At 36.9% G+C, this 19,394-nt stretch overlaps 1 protein-coding gene and 1 long non-coding RNA gene across 2 annotated transcripts; both read left to right on the forward strand.

Moving 5' to 3' along the window:
• The first annotated feature begins 773 nt into the window (after positions 1-773).
• LOC140170119 (mediator of RNA polymerase II transcription subunit 4-like) lies at positions 774-18,739 on the forward strand. The gene is made up of 6 exons (XM_072193446.1): positions 774-872; positions 12,864-12,924; positions 14,779-14,949; positions 16,108-16,252; positions 17,102-17,221; positions 17,797-18,739. Exons 1-6 carry the CDS (start codon positions 799-801, stop codon positions 17,991-17,993), a joined length of 768 nt encoding a protein of 255 aa, XP_072049547.1. The 5' UTR covers positions 774-798; the 3' UTR covers positions 17,994-18,739.
• On the forward strand, positions 2,957-5,993 carry LOC140170115 (uncharacterized). The gene is made up of 2 exons (XR_011861493.1): positions 2,957-3,145; positions 5,430-5,993. It is a non-coding gene; the product is annotated as an uncharacterized lncRNA (long non-coding RNA).
• Positions 18,740-19,394: the final 655 nt, after the last annotated feature.

Consider the following 19,394-nt stretch of genomic DNA (forward strand, 5'->3'; position numbering starts at 1 on the left):
AAATAGCCCCAAAAATTATGTCGTTTTTTGGCCTGATATAAAATCAATGACGTCACATTTTATGATTGTGTATCCAAAAACTCTGGTACTGAGGGGCATTTGTCATTTTTATGATCTTTAGGTGATGGGTTAAGCTTATCAGCAGGTAAAATTCCACTGACAAGTGGCACTTTCCTTTTATAAATGATTATTTTCTCTGATTTTCAACTGAATGGGTGCAGGTAGGCCTAATATGGGAAACATAGGAAATGGTGTGCATTGTCAATGCGAAAAGCAAAACTATTTAGAAATTAAATTGAATTTTCTTGTAGAAATTTGCATTTAACATTCAAAATCATGTAACAAAAATGTTTTTAGAACAAAAGAGTGATTTTCTGAACTTTCTGATTTTCACCATAGAGATAACACAGTGTCCCATACTACCTGCACATGCAGGTAATATGGGACACTTCAGGTGACACTTGACGATAGACGTCATTTTGACGTCATAGCGTCCAAACAAACATAAAAACAAGGTAACGTGCGGCCTGTTTTATTAATCTTAAAGGACAGGTTGTTCATCATAACAATCTCTTGTGGGCATATCTTCTTTAGTTTTTATGCAAATAAGCTAAACGTCCTTAATGGTCCCATATTCCCTGCAGGTACCCTATATAAAAATCTCCAAAAACCTGGTCGAACTTTTTTTCGTGCATATCATACGGACCCACAGAACGGACCTAAGTTTCGTATTTTTTTTCTGTCCTATCCCTAACGGTTCAATCACAGCAACGGCACGTTATAATATAATTGACAACAATGTCGACTTCCAGAAGAAGTGAAACGAAGTCGAAATTGCTTTCTTTAATCGAGGAAGCAGAAACTCTAACGAAGTAAGTTTTATGCTGGTGTGTATGTTAATATCTACATATTCATTGACAATTTTTAGTGTTTTCTGGGTGCTTTGAATCGATAGAACCATAATTATTCAACGAAGTCCGACGAAACCAGTTGAATTCGACAGACTTGCTGGATGCTTGATCATGCTTGATGTCTTAACTCCTAGAAAGTTTCCACTTGTCCAAGGAGACGGACGAAATCGTGCTGTGCAGATGTGCGGGGGCGAAGAATAGAAGACTAGAAGTGCAAGTAACTTGCAGTTGCACCACTAACTGACTAAATAGACTAAGTTTTGATTTCATTAGGCAGTTCACAAAATTTTCATGTAGGATATTTCACATGGAAATTATTTTGTTTGAAAAGGTGATTATTTAACTTAAAAAATGAGGGGTCAACCATGTCTGTAGGTCAAAAATTAGCGAAGTTATGCATGTATGGGCAAATGTCTGTTTTTTAAAAACTGCACTTTTCTGCGACCATGATTGACAATGCCTTACACTGACTTACTGTACAAAAAAAGCATGTAATGCATCATTTTTACCACGATGATCCATTTTACACAAAGGCGATTTTATTTTATGAAATCCAACTTTCACTGCATGCTGACTTCTGCGTTATCCCAGGCAAACCTTAGTTAACATATTTGCTAGTCAGCCAAATTCGCCGACAATGTCAATGCATATTTACATTGAAATTTAAAACAACTGGTCAAGAAGGAAACCTACATAAATATGTTTTCTATACTTCACTTGACCCAAATATATGATTTTTTATGGTGATAAGACAATCGCACATGGAATTTTAGAGGGATTTTGATTAGTATACTTAGCTAGAACAATTCTCTTTGCTGATATCAGAACACCAGTAGATGATATGTTAAATTCTTTAAATTGGATTAAACTTTGTGATAGATGGTCTAATCACATGNTTATTCTTACCTTTAAATGTATCNAAAATATTTGTCCTGAATATTTATGTAATCAATTTGAATTTGTTCATAATGCTCATGATCACAATACAAGGAGTCATTCTTCTAACACATTGATCGTGCCTAAATACAATTCTAATAGTGGTAAACGTACATTTATTGTAAGAGCTGCAAACTTATGGAATAACTTATCACCATCATATCGTGTAAACCTTGAAACTCTGTCTTTGCATCAATTCAAGACATGCATCATTACTTCTGCTAAATCATAATCATTTATTCTTATTTTATATGTATTTTTTAGATTTATATTGTTCATGTACTTGGGATGCATTTATTTTCTTTCATACTTATTATTGATGTTTTTGTATACATTTTAAATATCATGTTATTTTGTAAATATTCTGTAATAATGTTGTAAATATTTATATTGTATGAGGGCCTGCTTGGAAAGCAGTGCTTGCCACTGAAGTAGTTTAAATCCCTCAATAAAGATTTCACAAATCAAAAATCTGCTAGTACGGTATGGGAGGATCTGTATGCAGAAAGCGAGTGCAACGTAATTTCAATTAGAGCAATTACTAAAACGTACAAGGCTCCAGAAGCTTAAATATCTGCATGTTTGTCATAATATTAATTACGCGGGTTGTTGTACTTCTTACCTAAACGTGCAGGGCTGAAATTGTAATTAATACTCCATTATGAATCCAGAAAAAATAAGTTTTCTGGAGCACACAATCCCAATGTAACTTCAACTTTTAGTGAGCGCCGTAAATATGAAATATCACATGATCAGATGTCACGTGGTACATGTCAGCTCTGTGCCAAAAGCGATGTTTAGGCTGTTTTCCCAGTCGCTGCAAAAGCATCAAAAATCGTGGTACGGCCACCCATGGCCGTCGCAATCAACTAATAAAGCGATGTGCACTAGTCTATGAATCAAGCCTTTGGAGTAATTGGCCCTGTGTAATTAGAGTTTGACACATAAAATATGACTTCCAATTTTAGTGCCGTAGGTTGCATGTACTGAAGTTTTTTAGATGCATTTTTCATCTTTTTTTGGTGATTGTACATGCAATGCAGCATATGGTTCTTTTCATAAGGAACACAGGATTAGTTAGATGAACAATTTAGAGTGAGTAGCACCGCTGTTTATTTTGCGTAAAATCCGCAACTAAGTTGTACCGAAGAGCTTAAAACGACTGGTAACGAGACTATACCCTTGACACAATTAAAGATGGATGCTGGCGGTCTGCACGTAAACAATAGCCGTGGTGGAATAAAAATGCTGCAAAAAGGTGTTAATATTGCAAGAGTAACTACATTTTCGAATCGAAGGTAATTATTTGATCTAAGATATTCTTAAAATGAATCCGGTTTCATCATCAGTGATAAATATTTCCTGAAATTGTACATTACTTTGCACCCAAATTCTGTACTTGTTTCGGAGCTCTGCACCGTGCTGCAACAAGGCAGTAGCAGCGGTAGGATTTTCAAATCTTTTGTACTTTACCCATGATTTTGGGCACTTGGTACACCTTCTTTTATATCTGATCTTGTATGCAAGTGAATAAAAATGCTCTCAATAGGCGGAATTAATGAATGGCCCAAGGTTAAAAAATGTCCTTTTTAAAAAAAAAAACGATTTCAATATCATGCATGTATATGGCATGCATGTATTTCTGAGTGCTATGCCATGTAAATGGGCAATGATGGCTATGTGTATGTAAACATGTAACGTTAGCAAGGCCGTGGATGTACCTAGAAGTACCATATATTGCACAGAGATGCATAATATTAAATATTATGACCGAGCAGCTGGCTTCTGTTGGGTTGAAGTAAGCTTACTGTCTGTGCGTCATTTGATCTAGAACTCGTATCTACTATCCACGATGACACAGTGAGTGTGAACACGGACAGAGATAGAGCATGGAACTATTTAACTACTTCAGTCACTTAATCGTCGCCAATTTTCAAACACATTAAAAAATTCTTTATTAAGTTTAATGTTACCGGGTTACCGAAATTTATTTTTATGACATATCTGTATCTTCAGAGCAGCCAAAGTTTGCTCATTTTTATTTTATGAGATTAGCCATGGCCCCATGCTCATAATTGTCTGATGATGTGTCATTTGAGCAGCTTTTTCGGGTGCTGTACCCATCGTGATCTGCGTTGTTGTTTACTTCGAATTTTCATTGCTAATGTGGTGTTATGCTTGACTGATTCTGACATGATTTGGAGATACATGTAGCTCCAAAGCTCAATCCATAATAATCAATCATTGGTTTCTATATCAGTGGCCTGTATTAAAGATAGACTTCTCGATCAAATGTGTTAATGTGTGTGACATGTGTTAGGCCAAAAAAAATTATTGTTTTGCCCTCAACCGTCCGACCCTAAATCCTGAAAAATCAGGGTCGCAATTTTTTTTTTGGAATGATGAATTTTACAGATTTGTTCAAAAACTCAATGTTTTTCACTTAAAAGTAATATTTTATTGAAAGACTAGTCTTTAATTGATGTCTAACAGTAACATGTATCCAGAAGTCAAAATTGACAAATGTCCCCTAATTGAAGAAGCATTATTTAATATTTGAGAATAAAAAAAAAAAAAGAAATCCGACCGTCCGACCTAAATTTCCCACTTGAGGGCAACACAATAATATTTTTTTTGCCTAATCATGATATTATCATGCAATTCATTTCAAGTAGGCCTACTTCACCCCCATCATTCCAGATTCCCCCCTCCTAGAAAATGTGGGGCTGTAAGCTGGGTTTACATACATTTTTAATTAACAGGAATTAACCTGTTGGTGCACTCTAGGGGTGGAACGTGTAGCATGTTGGAATATTTCCAACCCTATACAACCCACGAATTGGCAATGGTAGAATGCACCCTGGTAGTCTAGCTTCGATAAGCTTTTGAGGCTAGAAATTGATGAAGAACGACACCATAATAGCAAGGGTAGTTCGGAAATAATGATGGGGTCATCGCATCAAAACTGTTGCTAAAATTGCACTTCAACTAAATTATAGACTGTTCAAAATAACCAAAAATTACAAGTGCCATCATTTTCCCACATTCCGCGGGATAGGTGGTGACGAAAGTACTCAAAACTCACTAAAAAAACGGCGAGTTGGTGCTCATTGCTTTTTAATAGAAATGATGGACATCAAGATTGTGTTGTTGAAATTGGGAATAAGCAGGCTGCTTTTGCCTGTATGGTCTGTCATTTTGTTCACTTTTCCTCCACGGTTCTTCAATTTGTACACTCAAATGCGACAGAAATAAACCCATGTAGGTTTGTCAGTTGAGCATTTTCTTGTGCAAATGACCTTATACCTGTAAATTTTAAGATCTGTAAAAATTTTTCAATTTTTTTCACTTGCTCCATTCATAGTTTTTTTTTCCAAAAAAAAGCACACCTGAGACACAAAAATCTAGGTCAGACAGGCCTGTAGAACAGGGTTTTTTGTCACCTAAACCTAGCTGTAATTTCAGCTTAAGTTATCAAGTTAATCAGTGATTCATATTTGTAATTGATATACACAATAACAACTTTCAGTTTAAGCTTATTTACTAATTTTTTTATTTTCTTTTATTGCTCTATTTTCACAGAAAAGAACATGGATGTTCAAGAGAAACTGGGCTAAGATATGTAGTTCCATTCATGAAGAGGGTTGGTGCTGGTGTACATTGTGACATTGTCATCGCGTGATAACGACACGCCTGGACAAGGATGTTATACAATGATGTGCAAATCATGTTAAATTTGCTTTATTGCTTGGACTTTCTTAAACACAAACAATAATGTTCCAGCTGGTGTTCCCGAGGTCAAAAGGGTTCAGAGGATGCTCGAAGTTGAAATGGTCTCCAATTATATGTCCTATGATAAATCAGAAAAATAATAGTTTGCACTATGTACATGTATCCCTATTGTGGCCGCCAGGACAGGTTCATCATCCCCAAGGTACCTGACTGGTACACACAGAGTACCTACACATTACAATGCTGTACTGCAAAAGTCAAGTACCGATGGTGAACCTGTGCAGTATAGGATGTTTTGTTACCTTGGTAACACATCAAAAATTCAAAAAAGGACAATACACATCGAGTCTTATTGAGTTCTATAATTTGAAATTGATATCAAAAATAAGAAAGCACCCTAGATAATTAAAAGAATTATTCTCTTTGTCTGATTTCTTGCAAGAAGACCAATAAGGGACTGAGCAATAATTATCAGCTCCCCCGGGGGGCGGGTAAAATATCCGAACGGCTCGCCAAAAATCGCCCCCCCCCTTGGCCCACCAAAAATCGCCCCCCCTTCGCTCGCCAAAAATTTCTTGCCCCCAATTTTACCCTCCCCAGGGCTCATAATTATTGCACAGCCCCTAATTTGAGATCATTTTCATAAAAATCAGAACAATTTCATTTTCATTAGACCTATAGGCGTCACAATGTTACTCTTTTGCTCGTAACTCTATGAAGGTCTAAACAAATTGTTTGATTGGCATAACGTAAAAAATATTAGGGTAGGTCGGTCAGTAATTTTTTATTTTGCACACATTTTAAGCTGTAAATTGCGTATGATAAAGGTTGTGGAATTTTTTTAATTAATTAAAATTTCTTTGCAAAAAAGTAAGAAAAAAGTCTAGGGTCGGGCTTATTTCTAGGCCGGTCGGATTACGCCAATCAAACAATTTTTAGGCCTAACCGTACATCATAGGTATGTCAAAGTATACTTTTTCTGAATCTTTATTGCCAGAGGAGGATTACGATAGTGTAGGTTTTGAACAGGATTTGTGTAATTTTAAAATTGACCCTATGTGGAAAGTTCAACGACCTGTTTCTTTTCTTATGACAAAAGCTTTCACCATCCAAATATGCAGTTCAAATTGATGTAGAATACACTATGCATGAAGAAAATTAAATATGTTATGAAAGTGTAACAAACTTCTGGTGAATCCTTACTTTGTCACACTCTGATCAATCATAAACATACACAACCATATTCATATGGCCAGTTATTGGGTAGCCATGGATAGCCGAGTTCAATACTGCAGGACTATTCCAAGCTGGAGAAGCTGTGCAATAACTTAGAGTAATACAGTAGCTTGTGATGGAGTAGCTGTGGAGTAATTCTGAAGTTAGGGCATGGAAGTTACCAGCTTGCAGCCCTGCAGTAACTCTGCTATATATGGGCCACTAAAAAAACTTGGGTAGTACTACTGTCTGTTCAATTAGCTTAGATTCTTGTATTTTTAAGATATTTGAAAAATAAAAATTTGTGGTCAAAGTCATCAAAAAAATGTGTTAGTATTGTTAGTGTGAGATGTATAGTTTCAGAGACATGTTTACTTTAAAGGGGCATTTCGTGCTCATCGCCCCACTTTTCTACGGTCCAACATCATTCCCTAAACCATTTCACAATTCAGGGACTTTGCTACTTCATGAGACATTCCACAAATAAAGTTCGCAACCAGGATCAGCCCCAGAGTTTAGTACGTTTTTCCACAAGAGCATACTAGGCACCGCCAGGGTTCGAATCCGCAGCCTCTCGTACCATAGTCGAACACCTTATCGATTGAGCTAACTTGACTGCTCCAGACATATTAATTGATAATTAATTTTGGATTTATAAAGCGCCTTTCTCCAGAACTTAGAGGACTCAAAGCGCTGTAATTTCGCTGCAATGGTGAATAATCACAATCAGATCGCATCAACTAGGTTGCTGACGAACGGCGCACACCAGGGTTCGAATTCGTTTAAAAAATTTGCATAGCAGTTTTTTGGTTAATTCATCATAATCAGGATGAAAAGTGCTATACAAATGCAAAATTGGGTAGCAGTTACTTCAAAATATGGAGCAAACTGCTATGCGATACAGCCGAATTCGAACCCTGGCGCACACCTATCCGCATTTAGATTGTAACATTCACCAATTATCTGTGCAGCTCCCCAAATTCCATTGGGTGAAGGAAGTTTTTGATAACCAAACAACTAATCACCGATTTTTGTGATACAGGAGGAAACCGGAGATCCCGGAGAAAACCTGTAGAGTGAGCATGGAATCGGGATAAACCAAGTGCACATGAGTCCTTGGGCGCTGGGGCTTGAACCCGAGACCTCAGTGGTGCAAAGCGAGGGAACTACCGCTGCGCTAACTCGCCCTCCCTAGGTGAAGTGGGAAGTGATTTTGGCAGACCTTTTTGACAATTGACCACCCTGGGGGTAGACATGATTATGGCACCACCCCTAAGCTTTATCAATAAGCCTACTCAGTGCTGCCGACAAGGGGGTTATGGGGGTGCCTGTAAAAAATAAAGAAAACATACCTTAATGGGCAAGGTTAATGGGGCCATAAGGGACTGTTCACAAACATTTGTTAGGGGGGCTTGATGCAAAAAGGGGGCCCTGAAAATGTTTGACCCTCCTAAGGGGGCCCTGAAAAAAATGACAAATTTTCCTAGAAAAATTGAGTTAAAATGCTTTTCTATGGGGTTGACCCATAATTTTAATGCCAAAAAAGGGGGGGGCCTGAAATTTTTGAGGTCTGTATTAAAAGGTGGGGCCCCAAAAATGTTTCGCGATGATTTTTTTTTGCATCAGGCCCCCCTTACAATTGCTTGTGAACGGTCCCTAAAAGCACAGAAATTGGCCCGGGCGTTCATTTTACCCTGCAGTGGCTCTCGGCAGCATGACTGGGCCTACTAGGCCTATTCCGCATGTAGGCCTACATCATGCATCATTCATGAAAATCATTTTCATGAAATTATGTTGATGAAGGCCTACATGAGGCCTATCTCGCATGTAGGCCTACATCAACATCATTTCATGAAATTTATTTTCATGAAATGATGTTGATGTAGGCCTACATGCGGGATAGGCCTAGTAGGCCTAGTCATGCTGCCGAGAAATGCTTCAGTTTTCAGCAGGGGTCAGACAGTGTTTTCCTTAAATCAATAAATCATTTTTAAAATACTTTATTATTTATTTATTTATTAAAATTTAATTATGAAGGTTTTACGTATTCCCCATGTCCCTGCCATGCCGGGCTGCCATGAGATTCACAGCTAGCGTCCCGGGCGCGGGCTAGCGTGCAACGTGGCCGGCCGTAGTTTCTTCGTGATTAAACAACAGCCTGCATTTTTAATGCTGTTCCGCCGTGTCGCGGGCGTGTATTTATAAATAAACTGGATCTAGCTCTGTAATATTTAGAGTTCAGTATGTCATGCAGATATTTTTTTTAATAATACTCAATCTCTATTTGGCATCTGAAAATGTACACATTTCTGTTCCATACACGACTCTGGTTCCATACTGCTCTTCCTCGATTAGCTAGCCAGTACGTGTCACATGTCATGTCATGCTGACTTGTTTGTAAACAAACCACCTCAGAAGGGGCTAGTTACAGATAGGCCGGCCTACCTGTGACGAATTTATAATATAATAGTATTAAAGTTCATATATATATATACATTTCAATGAAATGATTTCATTTCAAATTTAATGGAGTGGATGAGCAGGCCTCCAGAAAATTTTCTGCTGTCTGGGAACTTAATGACAAGTGCTGGAAATTTTCTGTGAAATAACTGAAATAGGCCTATGTGCGCGTAGCGGACATCACGAGCGCGAAGTCCTAACAGCCGGGGTCCAGGGCCCGCTTAAGGGCCCTGGAAGCTCTCAGGGTTTAGATGCTCTCTCGTGCAATCTGAGCCTTATTTTGGAACAGTTTTCTATAAAAATTTACATCCTTTTCCACAAAAAAACACAACTTAAAATTTCAAAGTATTACTGTCAAAACTGACAAATTTCCAACAATGTTGTCATTTTTTTTTGTCGTAAGTCATAGTACATATATAAAGTATATGATTGATACCGGGTATAATCATATCTAGGGCTCAACCGATTATTGGATTGAAAAATTCAAAAAACAATTTTTTATTTATTTTTTAACATTTTTTTAAAAGTATTCTGCAACTTTGAAGAACCACTGGACCTATTCATAAGGGCTAGGATTATTCACAGATAATTTGAAAAAAAAAAAATGGAAAAAAATTACGAAAAAATTACAGTTTGTTATCCTAATATGCAAACCATTAACTTGTGTTTACCTCTTCATCTATCACATATTATAAATGCATGGAAAACCAATACATCTATAATATGTGATAGATGAAGAAATAAACATTAGTTAATGGTTTGCATATACAGGATAACAAACTGTAATTTTTTCATAATTTTTTTTCTGATTTTTTTGTCTTTTTTTAAAATTAACTGTGAATGATCCTGAAATTTTTCATAATAGGTCCAGTGGTTCTCCCAGGTCGCCGAAAACTTTGGAAAAAAAATTAAAAAAAAAAAAAAAAAAAAAAATTTTTTTTTTTTTTTTTTTGAAATTTTTTTTCTGTGACCTCTGTGACCTTTCTGGGAACGCCGTTCCCGCGTTCCCGCGGTTTTTGGAGGCCTGTGGATGAGGTTGAAATATATCAACATGGACTTATTAATATTGAATTCCGAGAAGTTAGAGAAAATCATGGTAGAAAAAACCGGTAAATTCAATTTTCCTTTAAAATACGAAATCGACCTATTGAGAAAGAAACTAAAGGTTCAGTGTATTTATCAAAGGCCGTTGTTTCATAATAAAATATTCCAATCAGTGGGATAACCTCAGAAAAATGTAAAATTGTGATCAAAAAAGGTGATTTTTATCTTATAATCAGTGTTGACATGATAAAATGTTGCATATTTTGAACCCTTTTGAATGAAGTGAATTTAATATTTTGAAGAGCCTAAGCAAGGAAAAACCATTTCTAACTTCTAGGAATAACGTTTTTAAACAAAAAATAATATCGGGTTCAAGTAATTGGACACAAGAAATTGAAGCTTTGGAAGGAACTGTGACCAGGTGCGTCTTGTATGCGGTATCGCGAAAATGGTTGAAATTTCCCGCCATTTCCTGCTGTAAATGCCGTGCCCATGCGCGAGTGCGTACAACTAAAATGTCATGCATAAACAGCGGTGGTAGGCCTATATGTGTACTTTACTGACAAATCGATGCACTCAAACTGAGATGCCTCTTCTGTGCAAACTTAAAATAGGGCAGCGTCAATAACCAAAATGTCATACTGATAAATGACACGTCTGTTTTGCCCGGTTTTTTTAAGTTTGCCTTGCGAACTAGATTTTGATAGCAGTTCCATTAAAAAAAACTGGTATCATAATGAGACTAAGATCTAGAAACACCCCCAAAATGCCGTTTTGGGGAATTTTGCTAGCTGAATCTTTTTGATGAAAGTCAATCTTTGACAAGATGTACATGTAACTTTGCTACGGAAAGTGCTCTGAAAAAAAGGTTTTCAATTTTGGCTTTGTTTACTCAAGGGCTTTAATTTGATATATATAAAATGATGCAGTTTGATGGCAAATTTGAATTCACCCAGCATACCTACTGTATGTATAGTTCCAGTAACTGTAACTCGGCATACCGAGTTACAGTTCACTCTATAAAACATCTATTCCACAAATAAGAAACATCACAATATGTGGGCTCATTTTGGGCTCTAAGGATGTAGCTGAGGAACTCTCTGAAGGACAGTTTGGCATGCACTGATGATTTTAATCCCATTGTACCAGAGTTTGGGCGTGCACTGATGATTTTAATCCCACTGTACTAGTCTATACTCACAAAGTTGAGATAATTGATCTACATTGATCTCATCTTTTGGGTGGGTTCAAAATTCCTTGAGTTGGCAAAACTTCCAATCTGCATGGGAGTAATTTGCTTAGTGCAAAAGTGGTCAAAATATTGCTCTGCAAATTGTCTTAATTTTCATGATTTGGATTTATCATATTGAGCAGCATTCTACTTGTGATGTTTCTACACTGTGTAGAGAGGGTCTACAGCATCTCTGAGGTAAAACTGACAAATACAAGGTATATTTCTTGATGCTTGAAGTTTGGATTTCTTAAACGTACAGTGCATCCCTATAATACCGCTGCATGACTTCAGGTCTGTAGATATCGTTATGATAAAGACTGAAGTCTTGCTGGCAGGACTAACTTCTGTATCAAGGATAAAGTACCAGCACTTTTTAGTCCAAATTTCAAATTTTTGTATTTCCCTATGGGGATTACACAGTTAAGCCATTGACTGTGAGCTACTGTGGTCCAAACTTTTTGGATTGAATGTCGCCCTCTATAATAAGCAATGTGGACATGTCTATCAAAGTCAAGAAGACAAGATCATCAAGTAATGATTACATTGAATTTATGCTTTGGCAAAATACACAGAAAATTATATGATGACCCTAAAATAATCTTATGCATAATAAAATTCAAGATCATAATTTGCTGTGAATTGGAGATGTTTCCGGTTCCCACACGTTTGAATCAATGAATCAATTATTTTTGCCTACTAACTTTCTAGTTCGGAAGGCAAACTTTTAAAAAACCGGGCAAAACAGAGGTGTCATTTATCGGTATGACATTTTCATTTTCATAAATTAAAGTATACATTTTCAGAAAGGAAATGATGCAAGGAATCCAACTAGCATGGCGGATTCCTGCAAAAATGATCAAAGAGAGCATTGTTCAAATATTATGGTCATTGCTGATTTGGGCCTAGTTCAGTTTCAGAGGATGTTTAAAGACATTCCCACAACCCAATGGGGTTTCTGACCTTGTATGTCTGGCTTTTGTACACATGTGGTACAGTTGATCATACCTTGCATTGGGATTGTGTGAAAATATCTTGTGTTTTCATCCTATTATTTAACATTCAAAACATCGAGACTTAGGAATAAAATTAATGCAGTGGGACAATATGAATGTTTCCTGTAAGAAAATCAAATATCAGTCCTAAGTCTCAACTATTAGCTCGTTGGCTGCAGTTTTAAAATTACCATTTTGTGTGTGTGGCAATGGGGACTTTGCCTTTAAAATTAGGTTATATTGATCAAATTTCCCAATCATAGTGCATTGTAGGAATGCCTTTAAGCCTCCTCTGGTTCAGTTTGTAAAATGCATTTAACATCTTGAATTTTTTTGCAGAGAATTAACGGCCACGACGGTTGCAGCTCGTCAGCATATCCCACACAATGATGATCCACAGGTATAGTAAACAAATAATTAGAACAATAAAATGTACCTGTTCAACCTCCTTAAATCCCCTTTGTACGGATATCTACGTTTTCCAGCATTTTCATGATTTTCAACTGTTCATTTTTCAATGTCAGGGCACCTTAGGAAGAACATAGGCTACCATATGGTACCAGTATCTTTGTTGTACACATACATGCATGTATTTGGGCGGGGGGCTTTGGGGTGCAAGAATTATGAACGAAAAAAGGGCGGAATAATTACGAAAATTTTTGAAATAAAATGGGACTGCACATCAAAATGTTGTGCTTTTAGGTCGCCAGCTTTTATAAACCCTTTTTTTCACTCTTCACTTTTTCAAACCATCAAAAAAAAAAGTCAACCTTCGCTGACTGTTGATAACTGACCTCCTCCCTCCCGGCCTAAAACCATGGAAGTAACAGTAGTCTCTATGCTAAAATGTAAGCTATTTGTGAAATGTTGAAAAATTCATCATTTTCATCATCAATATTTTGCCCTTTTCTTATAAATGTGATCATGCTTTTGAACCCCTCCCCCAAGCAAATGGAAAGGACTGTAGGGGGCCTATAGTCATTAGGTGACAAACAAAAAGTTATCAGGCGCGTGAATGTTGATTCCAAGTTTATTGTCCCCCCGCCCGCGTCACTTTTTGGAAACCAAAAATACCTTTGTCAAATTTTCAAAAATGCCAAAATAATTCATTATTTTCAAAGTATCAGTGTTTTCACCAGTTTTAGCAATTGGAAACATATATTTTTGTTTGTAAAACATATACATGTATTCATAACTTGGAAGTAAAACCTGGCTCTTTTCTAACTTTTCTAGTCCTTACCCATATAAAAAAACATGTTTATAAATCACATGAGTTTGGCTTTAAATCAACACGCATTTTGGGTCAATAATGAAATCTGATGAAATAATGAAAAATGAAAAAGTCACCTCACCAACCTGGAAAAAAAAAGTGACGATAAACTCGGAATTGACTTTCATGGGCCTTGCGGACTCTACCCACCCAAATTTTCCATTTTTGAGATTTTAAAAAATTGCTGTACAGTGTACACATGTAAAATCAACTAATTTTTGGCCAAAAGTGGACTGCGTTTGATGGAAATTGTTTCATGCATGTAAAATCAGCTGTTTTGGGCAAAAATTAGAATTATTTTGACTGATAAAAAATGCATGCAAAATGAGGGAAAATTGCAATTTTAAATAAAAATTTACAGAGATTTTTGGATTTTGCTAAATAAAAAAATACTGACAGACCACCCCTACTTGAAAGGTCTGTCTGCCCATAGAACAGGGCTTTTTCTGTCACCTTACAATTGAAAACAATCCCCTTTTTGTCGCACTTCTACTTCAATCCATCAATCAGTCAGTCAGTCAGTCAGGCATTCAATCAATCAATCAATCAAACAATATCAGAATCACCTTGGTCTGGGGCGGACATTTTAAAAATGAATTTAGAAGAGCAGCAACGACACCACTTGCATTACATTCCAGATGTTAAATCTACATCATATGCAAAATTTGAGGAAATATGAACGAGGCCGTTTTATTTTAGGGCCATTTGTCTAACTGGTCTTTACATGTAGCCCTATGGAGAGAGTGCCCGTTGAGGGCGCTATAACCCCATTTTAGGAACAAAATGTGATTTAAAAAAACGGCCTCGTCATGAATTTTCTAAAATTTTCAGAGTATGTAGTATGAACATGTAGAAATATATTAAATAGTTACCCTACCTGCTCTTCTCCGAAAAAAAAAAGTCCTATACCTCAATGATATTAATGAAACCTAGGTGGTATCCAAGCTGCTAATCCCCTTTTTGTCCCACTTCTAACTTCATTAGATTATGGAGATGCTGATCAAGAAGAATGAGGAGATTGAATCCACTTTGAAACAGACGGAGGAACAGCGAGAGAAGAAACGTGAGATGGAAACTCTGCAAGAGGAGGTGGATAAAAGGGATGAAGATATCAAACAACTACAGAAACAACTCAAAGAAGCAGAGCATATACTGGTCAGTTCAATCAATCGGTCGGTCGGTCGGTCGGTCAGTCAGTCAAACAATCAATTATTTATAGTCAGTGATCAGTCAGTCAGTCAATCAATTATTTATAATAGTCATTCATTATTTTCTAAAGGCCTAAACAAGATGTCACAGAGTATTCTTTGTCCTTTCAAATATCAAGCAAGTCACAATGGAAGAAATGAAATATCCACTGCTCACTGCCAGAAGTGGGTGTGCAAATAGCTGCCCTGTAAACATTTGGCTATTTACACACAGTATATTGTACTCATCTACACATGGCAGCTACACATGTCAGCTATTGCACTTACCCACTGCTGGCACTGAGCAGTCGATATTCGTGTCTTGATTAGACTGGAGTTCATTTTAAAAACATTATTCAAAAAGTTATTAAACATTTGAATAACTTTCAATGTTGGGTTATTAAAGATTAGGAAATAAAAAAAAAAAATTCTGCACCAAAACTTTTTTTTCATATGTTGTCGAAATATTATTGTAAGAAATTTTTTTGTAAACTTTTTTAACATTATGCTACAAAAGTTTTGTGGCATTGCAAAAAAATGTTGAAAACAGATTTAGATTTATAGACAAATCCAACGAGTCATGGTCAGGATTTGGTCGGCCATTATTGGCCCGCAGCACCTAACTGGTGTTGTGACTGCCCAATTGGGTGGATTAAAGCCGCTTAAAATTTGATGTTAGATTATTTTGTGTTGTAAACTGTCATCATTCTTTTGTCTACGTGTAACACTGGTGATAGAATGCAGTTTAAAATACCCTCCAAGGCCGCATCATTTTACATTTTAGGTGAGATGGAGCCGACGGGGACCCAGCTTTGGCTGCCATTGAAGTGTAGGAATGCGTGAAATTGGATTCGTCTATATGAGCATGATTTCACAAGCTGGAGGAGCAAGTTATTGATTCACCTGGCTGATACATCCATCTGACTGGAAGCCAAAATGGGTTGAAAATTATGTAAAAAACCTCAAATTCCACAAACTGGGAGTGAATTCCCTGACTGGAGAACAAAAGGCTACCCACATCTCCCCTCTTTGCATGATGCCACTGATATAATTATATTTATGGTAGGAAATTGATAGTAAATTATCTTAAATTACTCATTCTTTTTTCATTTTTTTTATCTTGCAGGCACAAGCTATATATCAGGCCAAAGAGAAGTTAAAAGCCATCGACAAAGCAAAGAAAGGAGCTATATCAGCAGATGAACTCATTAAATATGCGCATAGAATTAGCGCTACTAACGCTGTATCAGCGCCTCTCTCATGGGCACCAGGTGAGTGGGGAACACACTTGGGTATTTTTCTTTCACTTAATTTTATTATGCACCAGGATAACAAAAATGAATTTACAAATATCTTACAAACCTTTATTTTAGAAGTAACACCCATATCTGGATCTGGATAAATACTGGTCAACGCTCCCAAGTGGAGCCAGACGATCAGGGTTATTGAGTGTGTTTAAATTAGCTGTCATTGAGTGTGTTTATTAGCAATGTATATGGACTCATTTGGGCCTTATTGCGTATACGCATGGTATGGGTGAACGTAATGCATTAAGCACTCTGGATTCGTGGATCATTTGTAAATAAAAATGCACTTGCCTGGAATGTAATATATTGGTTTTTTTGTAGTTCTGGCGATAAAAGTAGCAAATGAATTAATCAATATGAATTGACCGATCATATTTCAAGAATCTTTGTACGAGTAACATCAACATTCATAAAAATACTGAGTCCATTTTCACCATGTACCATTATAATAGATATGTGCAGGGTTCCCACGGTCCTTGAAAGTCCTTGAACTTGAAAACACCTTTTCAAGGTCATGAAAGTCCTGGAAATTTGCACAAGGTCCTTGAAAGTCCTTGAAAATTGTAATTTTACCTAAAGTATAATTTTGACAAAATTTGGGGAGTGGAGAGGAGCTGTCACTTTTGTTTTACGTGCCGCATGATCATGATTTTTCTGTTGTGGTAAGTCCTTGAAAATCATGCTTTTGGACCTTGAAAGTCCTTGAAAAATCCTTGCATTTTAAAGGCTTCAAGGTGCGGGAACCCTGTATAAATATAATGTAACCTTTCCATGATTTCATTTACATATATTTGTGTGTGTTTCTTCTTGCAGGTGATCCCAGGAGGCCCTACCCAACTGATTTAGAGATGAGAATGGGAATACTTGGTAGGCTTAGTAACCTACCTCCTGCTCCTGCAGGAGCTAATGGAGTGGATGAAGGTGCTGGTGGAGGTAAGACCGTGTTTTTATTTGTTGTATGTTCTATCAAATTAGAATTTGACTTTTGATGGGAACAAATTAACAAACACTTTCCCTATTTCTGGAGCCCAAGTTTTTAAAAGCCAAATTGTTACTAGGGTTGACCACTATCTCTGCCTTTTGAAATGTGTGTCCTTGCAACTGTATGTCCTTGTTTGGCAGTGTTTATAAATGCGCACACTCGCCCCACAAATTGAGCATAGCTATTATCACCCAGTAACATACATATAAGTTACAGTTATAGTATTTCTGAGTACATCATCTGTTATCACAGTCCTGGTAGAGCTGACACCTGTGTGAGCAGTTGAGCTTTCATCAGATGTGTCGGACTTTATCAGACGACTGATGAAGTCAGAGACACATCTGACAAAGTCAGAAACGCACATCTGATGAAGTCAGAGACGCATCTGACGAAAGCTCGACCACTCACACAGGGACAGGATGCACCAGTACTGTGATAACCAACGGCATACTCATAGAAATACTGACTTATTATGAATTCCCATCAAGAAAGCCTATTTATTTATTTATTTTTCACTCTCCTTCAGATGATGGTCACTCCAGTATGACATGGCAACCCTCCAGTGAAATTACAGCAAGTCTTACCACTGCATCGGCCATTGCACATCATGGAAACGGGGCATTGAATCTTGACCTCAGTGCAGGTCACAATAAAGAGAACGAAGATGATGTAGAGGTCATGTCGTCAGACTCTTCAAGTAGTAGCTCTAGTGACAGTCCATGATAGAAGCATCAAAAATGCTATCAAAAATTGCATTCCAGAGGTCACTTGTTTGAATCCCAAGTTAGACAGATTTCTTTGCCCTCTCAGTCTGCAAAACTGTGGTATGAAGCAGTCCGGGTTTAGTCGATTCAAATTTTGTGTGATGCATATTGCACTTCATCATGATTGTGTCCACTGCCTAATTTGTTGAAGCATTTTTAATGGTTTAACATAAGACCAAGACCTCGCATACAAGCCTTGTCCAGATCCATCAACTTATCATCGATACTGTGTGTTTTGATATGAACAGGGAGACTAATGCTTCCTAACACTCCAGAATATATCAAAAAATTACTGTCACTATCAGTGCTCGAACTTTGCAGTTCATAAATGAAAGCCCACCAGGGTACAGTGCAAAAAAAAAAGCTAAAAAGGAGTGGATATTTTGCAGATGTGCTTGACTGTAAGGCAGGTAAAATGTATCCCGCTTGAGGTAACAATTAGTAGGATTGACCTAAAATTACAATTTCAGGTCAATGTGAGCTTTGTAGGGCTTTTATATTTCTGTAGTTAATCAGGCGCTAACTTTTGATTAACAAACCAACTCACTTTTATCAGAAAGCATAAAAGAGATGGTCAAGGTGGAGTCCCGTGTTGATCTGTTGTTTATGGCACGCAGTAGCAACAGGTAAACTGCTATACATTAGTCAGTATATTGTGCAAATGATTGTAGAATTGGATATTAAATATCTAGCTGTGAAATCTTACATTATTGTGATGATATTGAGTCATTTACCATATTGGGCTATTCAAGTTGAAATCCATACACCCCCTGTAGAAGTCAGGACTTCAAATCTTAAATCTACGCCCTTGTGTAGGAGATTAAGGTCATGTCTTCCATAGAGGGGGTGTATGGATTTCAACAAATAATCCATTGATCATTGTCTGGTCAGGGTTTATACCACTAGTCATTTAAAGCCATATTGTAACATTTCCATAAAAAATAGATTTAGAATTTCTTTTCCATAAAATGTTAGCTTTTACTGTCAGATACATGTCCTTTGAATTTTGGCCGAACATCTGAGGTAAAGCCAAGAAAATTGGAATGTACAAACAGCACCAATGTCGCCAATGCTTGTCACTACATCGATTGTGCTACGGTACAGTCCTTTGATGTGTGTATGACCATCCCGCATCAAATGTTACAATATGGCTTTAAAGGATGAATACGGCAATCACAACATTATGCCTTGCATGATAGAAAATTAATTATCAAGCACGAATCACATGGTTTTATTTGAAACAAACTCATATTGACCATAAAAACGAATTAATACAGCCGTCTCTCAACACACGATATTCAAAATTCCCAGGCGCCGAAATTGTCCATAAAACCATGCGATTCATGCTTGACAATTAATT

Source organism: Amphiura filiformis, chromosome 14 (genome assembly GCF_039555335.1).
Source record: "Amphiura filiformis chromosome 14, Afil_fr2py, whole genome shotgun sequence".
NCBI classification, from domain to species: Eukaryota; Metazoa; Echinodermata; class Ophiuroidea; order Amphilepidida; family Amphiuridae; genus Amphiura; species Amphiura filiformis.